This window comes from Sinocyclocheilus rhinocerous, unplaced genomic scaffold, assembly GCF_001515625.1.
Source record: "Sinocyclocheilus rhinocerous isolate Xijiao unplaced genomic scaffold, SAMN03320098_v1.1 scaffold1588, whole genome shotgun sequence".
In the NCBI taxonomy this organism is placed as follows: domain Eukaryota; kingdom Metazoa; phylum Chordata; class Actinopteri; order Cypriniformes; family Cyprinidae; genus Sinocyclocheilus; species Sinocyclocheilus rhinocerous.
This window is the reverse complement of record NW_015648510.1, coordinates 270,079-279,104: the sequence shown is the minus strand read 5'-3', so window position 1 is coordinate 279,104 and position 9,026 is coordinate 270,079. Positions and strand designations below refer to the sequence as shown.

Here is a 9,026-nt window from a genome sequence, read left to right as displayed (position 1 = left end):
AGCTCTTTGGATTAAGCAATGCATAAATACATGATGCTGTTTTGTCCATAATTGTTTATGCAATTTACGAAATTATATTTGATTTTATGAGTCAATTTAGTCGTAATTCACGTTTTTTATAGAGTTACTTCCTTGTGTTGACAATTTAAATGTGCTGCATTATTTTGCTCATTGCGCCCTCCTGTGGCCTCGGGAGACAAGACAAAAGTTTTCTTAAGACCTATTTAATCTGCATATAAAACATTAGAAATTAGATATTTGTTTAATTTTTATTTTGTGTTTACTTTACAAAAATACTTTTTGTTTGTCTCAATAAATTGGGTTAATTTAAAAACACAGTGGTTAAATTAAAAAAAAAATTTCTATAGCTTTGTTTTAAAAAAGGTTATACAAAATGTCAATAATTATCGATACCGAACGATCGAAACATTATGTCGTTGATAATTTTTTTTGCTATATTGCCCAGCCCTAGTACATACATTGATCAGCCACAACATTAAAACCACTGACAGGTAAAGTGAAAAACATTGATTATATCATTACAGTGGCACCTGGAAGGGCAATCCGTGAGCCAGTATCAGGGTCATGGACCCCTGAGGCTCACTGACCCACACAGAAGTGCTACTGTAGCTTAAATTGATAAAAAACTTAATACTGGCCATGATAGAAAGGTGTTGGAACACATAAGAGTTTGTTGCATATGGGGCTGCATAGCCAAAAACCAGCTATGATGACCCCTGTCCACCACCGAAAGCGCCTACAATGGACACGTGAGTGTTAGAACTGGACCATGGAGCAATGGAAGAAGGTTGCCTGGTTGAATCGCGTTTTAGTTCAGGTGGATGGTGCACACACTGTACACTATTTTCCTGGGTAAGACGTGGCAGCAGGATGCGCTATGAGAAGAAGGCAGGCCAGCAGAGGCAGTGTTATGTTTTGGCCAATGTTCTGCTGGGAAATGTTGGATCCTGGCATTCATCTGGATGTTACTTTGGCACGTACCACCTACCTAAAGATTGTTACAGACCATGTACACCACTTCATGGCAATGGTGTTTACTGATGGCAGTGACCTCTTTCAGCAAGATAATGCACACTGCAAAAAAATTGTTTGAGAACATGGTTTGAGGAACATGACTGAGAGTTCAAGGTTCCCCAGATCTCGATCTGATGGAGTTTCTATGGGATGTGCTGGACCAAAATCCAATCCATGGAGGCCCACCTTGCAGGACTTAAAGGATCTGCTGCTAATGTCTCAGTGCCAGATACTACAGGACAAGTTCAGAGGTCTTGTGAAGTCCATGCCTCAATGCATCAGAGCTGTTTTGGCAGCACAAGGGGGACTTACATGACATTAACAAGATTGTTTTAATGTTATGGCTGATCAGTGTACAACTCATGCTCTATATATTCTAAGTCTTCTGAAGCATTGCAGGTTTAAGTACCTTCGAAATGGCCATTACCACGGATATTGTGATTGACGTCCACAGCCCATTAGTCGATGGCTGTAATAGTATCAGTGGGACATCCTTTGGAGCATTTGACTATTTCCACCTCTCAGTAAAGCACTGCCATTAAAAACCCAGTCTTGGCAGCCTGATTCAATAGATGAGGATGAGCCATATCATATTACCCAAAGCCTCTCACGAGATGCCAATACTAATCAGATTGAACCACAATTCAAATGTAATGGAATAAAATATTAACCTCCTGGTCTGGTACTGAACCACTATATTGATAGTATCCCATTACTCTGTAAAACCATCAATTGGTCATATGAATTACTGCCCTCTACAGGATGTGGATGAATGTTCAGTACTGGATAAATCAGGGCTAATAATAATAATAAAATGTCCACCATTGTGGCAACTGATTGAGAAAAGATGTTCATACCATATACCACAATTTGACAGCTTATATAAATGTGAAGCTTACAAGCGCGCATTCAATAATTAAGCACACAAGGAGACCCCAACAATCAGACTGTAGGTCAAACTACATGCTATTTTTGGTATAGTATTTATTATTTTAAGTTAAATACTATCAATTGCAAGATATGGACTTGGAATCATGATTTGCTCATCCTGTAAGCCAGAGGAAACTGATTTTTGGTTCCTTGCCACTGTTACCTTTGGCTTGCTCATAAGGGGCATAATGACATATTTAAAGCTTGAAAATGAAACTACTGTAGAGGCAGCAGCACTTAACTTACTTCCACTGTATTAGTCTCTATAGAGCTGCTTTGTTACACTACTTGAAACTACTGATTCCTGAAACAGAATTTTGTGATGCTCACGGCTGAATTTTCTGTAAAGTGGCTTTAAAGCAATCTATATTGTAAATAAAATTGACTTGACACTTAAACATCCATTTTGTCTCTTAGTTAAGTCGGAAACGAATGCATGTACATTACATACACGCCCAGATGTATGTATGCTATTTTGGTCAGTGAGGTACCGTATTGGCCCGAATATAAGACGACCGCGTTTTTTCAGATGTATTTCCAAGAAAAAAATATCGTCTTATATTCGGGACAATACGGTATTACATCATTCAGTACCTGGTGAAAATGTTCTGCAATACCTCATCTGCCTGTAGAGGGAGCCTGACACCACACAACACATCTTCAAATACTGCACTTCTATATCTATATGTTAATGCAAGCATATTTGTAAGACATATCAGTGATTTTGTGTGTTTAGTGGCTGTATGTTTTCTACAGTGCACTTTTCTGTGCTGGTGTGGCTTTAATTTTTCTGGTACCAGACAGCTGTACATGTAGGCCAGCACATAATCTACCATCATTTGATTGGTTTCTGCAGAATTTGAACAACAAACAAAGACATTGGCATTTGTCTCCTGCCCATTGCTTATTAAATCATTAGGTTAGTCAGCTCTGTTTAAACATTCCACAGAACTCTACATATTTTCCTTAAGCACTGAAAATGATGTAAACGTGCAGAATCCTTATTGGCCTACAGTATCTGATAATTCAATATGTGGCTTGTGGCAGTTGTCCCAGAGATGACTTTTGCAAAGGCTTTGTTATGCAGTTACTGTGTATTGCAGAGTAGGATTCTTTTTTTCCTAGTAAAAAAGTAGTGGGTGAGTTAGCAGGTCAGATACAGTATGGCATGCATGATTAGCATTTAATATTACTTACTATTCAGTGCAGTGTGTCATAATGTGGATAGTCAGTCAGTTCTATGCATTATATAAAAGGTTATATTTGTTGCTACAATGTTTCAGACAGCACACATACTTTCCCTCAGTGTATCCCTGCAGGCATGTGGCTGTCAGCATGATCTAACCCCGTCAAATATGCGCGCACACACATTCTCACACGTAGGCATGCTCATAACTTATATTATCTTATGCTTTAGTCAGATCAGTGTATGACAGATTGCCACAGAAGATTCACTGAGTTTGACTAGAGTACAGTAGATTAACATGTGCTGTCTTGTCATGCGATATAAGTCTGAAAAGTAGTGTGAGTAAGACATTACCTGTTTCGTTTGGGAAATGCAAGATAAAAAGAGAGGGCCTGACCAAGGCCTGATTTAAATATTCCTTTCTAATGTATGACAACATGAAAAATCAGAAGTGTCCTGCTTATTTTGTGTGTTTTTGATGCTTTAACAGATTAAACTCTTTAGTAACGCTTGCTCTGTGTCTCATGCCATCAGGGAAACAATGGAACAGACTGGAGCCGATGGACACCATCTTTGTCAAGCAGGTGAAAGAGGGTGGCCCCGCGCATGGAGCTGGACTCTGCACAGGTACAGACAGACACATGGATCTGGAGATATGTTTTTAATGCATAGGCTTGTCATCAGTTATAAATAATTAGGGTATTAAGACACTACCATTGTAGCAGACACTCAGTAAACAGAAAATGCTTGTCCTTCCTCTATAACGTTCTGATTGGTTCGTTGTAGGGCTGTCATGGTATCAGATTTTCAGTAGATGATATCATGACAAAAATAATTCACGATAATGATATTATCACAATATCTATAGACATTTTTGGGAAGAAAAAAAACAATATCATTCAAATTCATCCTTAACTTTGTTTGTTTTCGGTTTTCTTTTTTTGGCCAATGAATCGCACGCAAAACATGACTTTAGGGAAGCTGAGAGATGGTTTGTAACCAAAAATGTTACAAAAGCATATATAAACTTCCTGCAGACCAGGTATACCCCATGTATTTTTTTTTTTTTTACGGAATCCAAAAACTCACACACTGACATGATTTTGTGTGGCAGTAGTAGCTGTACACTAGGTGACAACCAACATTAAGGTGCAATATTGGAGTGTCAACCAGATGGCGCTGCATTATTTACATTATGATTGAGTGTGTATTAAAGGGATAGTTCACCCAAAAAATAAAAATTCTGTTGTTAATTACTCACCGTCGTGTCGTTCCAAGCCCGTAAGACCTTTGTTCATCTTCAGAACACAAATTAAGACATTTTTGATGAAATGCGAGAGCTTTCTGACCCTCCATAGATAGCAACGCAACTACCACCTTCAAGGCCCAGAAAGGTAGTAAGGACATATTTAAGTAGTCCATGTGACACATTTTACACAAAGAAAACAAAAATAACGACTTAAGGTGCAGCGCATCTGGGTTCTACGTCAGAATGCCGGTTCCTGCGTCAGCAGCACCACAAGCATGCATCGTGGTACTCTCATGAATGGCAGCGGAGATTGACACAAAACAGAAGAAATTGTTGAGTAAATGCACACAAAATGTATTCTCGTAGCTTCATAACATGACAGTTGAACCACTGATGTCACATGGACTATTTTAACGATGTCCTAATTACCTTTCTGGGCCTTGAACATGGTAGTTGCGTTGCTGTCTATGCAGGGCCAGAAAGCTCCCAGATGTCATCAAAAATATCTTAATTTGTGATCTGAAGATAAATTAAGATCTTACGGGTTTGGAATGACATGAGGGTGAATAATTAAGGACAGCATTTTCATTTTTGGGTGAACTGTCCCTTTAAGAGGATATCAATATATATTTATTTTAATTAACACAGTAACCGTCAATACCGGTATATTGCAGCACCCGTAGTCCATTGTTTTAAAACTGAGATTGAGCTCCAGGTGAGATTTTGTCTTAAAAACACAGCATGCAAAGACGTCCATCTGATGCATATGTACATACACCAGCATACAAATAGCACAAATAGACAGCGAAAACATCCTGCTGGTTGGCCCCCTTAAGACATAAATGTGGGCTCATTGAGGCATGAAAGCATCACTACTAAACGGTTGGAGGTAAACCAGGCAAGAGGTCATACCACCAGCCAACATCCAAAATTAACTGGCAGAACTTCATCATAAGCAGCTGAAGTGTTATGTAAGTGTGATCAGTCTGAACCCAAAGAAACATTGAGGAGTTATTACTACTTCCTTGATGTCGTCAGACAGACGTTTGGGAGGGTCCGTAACATATGGTGCCACATTTATTCACAATCTCTTGCTGCTGGCCCGCTCTGACTGTCTTCATGTGAATCTCATCTTCAGCTCAAATCAGTCAACATATCTGAACATACTTCCTCCAAGGCCGAGTTCCTGTCCAAATCTTTAATTATTCTTACCACAGAATCATGTGGATCATCAGCTCCTCCAAGGATCATTAAGGTCTTTGCACACTGAGTTTGAAATTTTCACCCAAAATTTTTGCATGTTAAAAAATAAATACAACCCCACGTTGTGTCAATCACATTTACACACTGCCTCTGAAACTTTTGTCTGTCATTAAAAAATTCGGATCGGATTCAATTTTCTGCGTTTTTCGCATCCGTAGCAAGCATTTTCAGAGATGTTTTGACAATTCAGAGCCACCGTAGAAGCGAAAGCCAAAATTGTATGCTGGTTTCAATGCCTGGTGTATACCTTTCCGATGCCACAGTTTGGTGTGTGTGTGTGTCCATACCTTAGACATACTGCCAGTCTCTGTTCAGAAACAATTGGTTTAAGGAAATTGGTGGTCTTCTTTTAAATATGTGGCTCTAGTATTGCTGTCAAAGCATCAAAATCCTGGAGTCCGAAATTTTCGCACGTTGAAAAATAAATACGACCTCACGTTGTGTCAATCATGTTTACACACTGCCTCCGAAACTTTCGTCAGTCATGAAAAAATCGGACCAGGTCCGATTTTCTGCGTTTTCGCATCCGTGGCAAGCATTTTGATAGGAAAGGATGACGAATATTAAAAAAAACGGAAAAACGCATACGAAAATTTCGGACTCAGTGTGCAAGGACCTTTAGTTTGTAAAGACCTTTAAAGAGCTTCCAAGCCTGTGTATACTGTAGATTCAAAGCATTTTATAAAACATGTATTTACATAACTGAACTAAAGTATCTGATTCTCTTCCTGTTTCTCTTTCCTACAGGGGATCGTATTGTAAAAGTCAACGGAGAAAGCATCATCGGGAAAACGTATTCTCAAGTAATTGCCCTTATTCAGAACAGGTAATGTTGCAACCTGTGCTGCTTGTTTCAGCCCCTGAGGGGTGGTGTAGCTTCATGGTTAAAGATCTGGTCTGTTAAATAGTCATAGTTTTTATTTTATTTTATTTTAACTTAAATTTGACCTAAACCAGGAATGCTTGCTGATCTGTATCCATATGCTCCTTTTTCCCTCATTTTGTGGGTTGATTATCTCTTCCTGCTAAGTCTTGATCTAGATAAATCTCTTAATCCTTGAGGAAGTTTAATGAATATGCTGTTTATTGCGTAATTTTAGTTGGAATTAACAGCTAGATGTCCTTCCTTGTTCTTGAATTTACTAAAAGAAAGCACTGTACTTGTGACTGTAGTCATGACATCATCTGTGATATTACATTTTACCTTTCCAAACTTTTCTTTGCAGTGACACGTCTCTGGAGCTCTGTGTGATGCCAAAAGATGAAGACATTTTACAGCTGGTAGGTTTTATTTCTCATGGGTTTACTTGTCACACAAAACTAATGGTAATTTCTTGTGCAAAAAGATGGATTCCTCTTTAGGATTTCATATTGGCTTGGTCAGTTAAAATGAATTCTTGTTTGAGAAAATTCAAACAAGGAATTTGGGCAGTAATGTTCAGGTTTGTTTTATTTCTCATGGGTTTACTTGTCACACAAAACTAATGGTAATTTCTTGTGCAAAAAGATGGATTCCTCTTTAGGATTTCATATTGGCTTGGTCAGTTAAAATGAATTCTTGTTTCTCAAACAAGAAATTTGGGCAGTAATGTTCAGGTGTTCAGTGGTATGTGTGTGTGTCATGGTCAAAATATTTGAAGTTTCTGAATGTAGAATGGATAAACTGTATTGAAAATGAAATTGCTCAAGCAAAAGGAATTGTGGGAAGGAAAGCAGACCAGTGGAAACAAACGGCACCAGTTTGTGTGTGAAGATGCTCTCCCAGCCAGAGTTCAGTGATCCAGCGGAGCAGAGAAGCGTGATGGCGCCTGTGTGTGTGCTTATTTTGAATTCAGCTATAATGAGGTTTTCCTCAGAACTAGGGTCGTAATGCCACCCCCATATCTGAGCACATTCCAAACAGAACTCCAAATCTCAGGCTGTTACATGCCAACCACATAAACTCATACTCCACTGTGGAGCCCTCGGGCACTTTCTGACTTGACAGTAATGAGTCCATCCAGTGCTGAATTTAAGACTTAGGAATGGCACTCATGCTTGTTATTTCAGCTAACAGGAAGTGGTTCTGTTGGTTCTCTATGAAAATAAGCTCTATATGACACCTCTGATATGACATCAATCTTGGATTCTAGCAGTCGTATTACATCACACAAACATTTAAAAACTTTTATTAGATTAAACAATTTTTGTTTTATTACTGTTACTTTGATGTATTACTTGTATTACCTTTAGGTATTATTTTGTTACTTTTATTTATATTATCTGTAATCAGCATGTTAAAGGTTTACTGGCCTTTATAAACTTCAGTTTTGACTGATTTTAGTTATTTCTTTAGTTTTTTATAAAAATTGTTTTATCAATCAGCTTGGTTCAAAACCCGGTCGCCATTTTTTAGGTATGCGATATATGTTTTAACTTAGAAGTGTCGATTTTTGTGTATTTACTTATTTAAATGATGAAGAAATTAATAAATGTACAAATAAATAAGATATAAATAATAACCTAAAATTACTCCTATTTTATTGCTAGTGTTATAACATTTCATTAAACAATAAAAAAGTTCAAAACATTGGCGAACAACCAAGTTGTGACCATTTTTCAAACACTAACTTACAGTAGTCAAAGATGTTTTTTCTTTTTGCTCATGTCTTCCCTTAGGTAAACCGAATGTTGTCAGCAGCTCAGTGTCTATTGGGGTAATGCCTGGTATGCACTTGTACCCGTGAATATTAATAACTGTTTGCATTCAGCCAAGGTGATTTGCTAAAATCAAAACACGGAGAGTGGAATTATGACTTATGTGTTAGACCCGCCCACTGCTGAAGCAACCAGCTAGAGAACTTCTGTTTCGTCTGAAGCCTTTGTTTTATATGACGGCTCCAATTATTTCCCTTATAGACCATCTGTGATTAAGCGAGAGAAAAAAAAAACATCAGTATTTAGTCATTTCCAAAAGTCAGAAGGGCATGTTCCACCCAGTTGCTACATCACTGGAATTTTATTTTATTTTTATTGTCGTGCATTCCATAATTGCCTTATCTGTGAAGCAAACATGCAGTGCTGGCATAGAATTTGGATAGAAAAACAAGGTATCTTGCAAAGCAGCATAATTATGCTGCTTATTCTTTTAGAACAGCCATTGCAACTGTTGTGTGCTTGTGAACCCTTGTTTTTTTTGGACCATATTTAGGAGGATTAATGACTTTAAACATTAAGTTTTACTGATTTGTGCACTCACAACATCAATATGAAAATCTTCAGGTAATTTGACACCATAAATCGGCAGATTGTCAGAGCTTATTTGCAGGATTATGACAACAAGTTCCTTTCACACATAACTTGTATGTAAAACATAAAACGGAA

General features: G+C 37.9%; 1 protein-coding gene across 6 annotated transcripts in view; it reads left to right on the top strand.

Moving 5' to 3' along the window:
• Nucleotides 1-9,026, top strand: part of arhgap21a (Rho GTPase activating protein 21a) — a 99,814-nt gene that overhangs the window by 69,919 nt on the left and 20,869 nt on the right. For all 6 annotated transcript variants that reach the window (XM_016514390.1, XM_016514388.1, XM_016514387.1 and 3 more), the window contains 3 exons: nucleotides 3,686-3,778; nucleotides 6,411-6,489; nucleotides 6,890-6,944. In XM_016514390.1, the coding sequence (XP_016369876.1) occupies nucleotides 3,686-3,778; nucleotides 6,411-6,489; nucleotides 6,890-6,944 (227 nt within the window). The remainder of the gene's footprint in view (nucleotides 1-3,685; nucleotides 3,779-6,410; nucleotides 6,490-6,889; nucleotides 6,945-9,026) is intronic.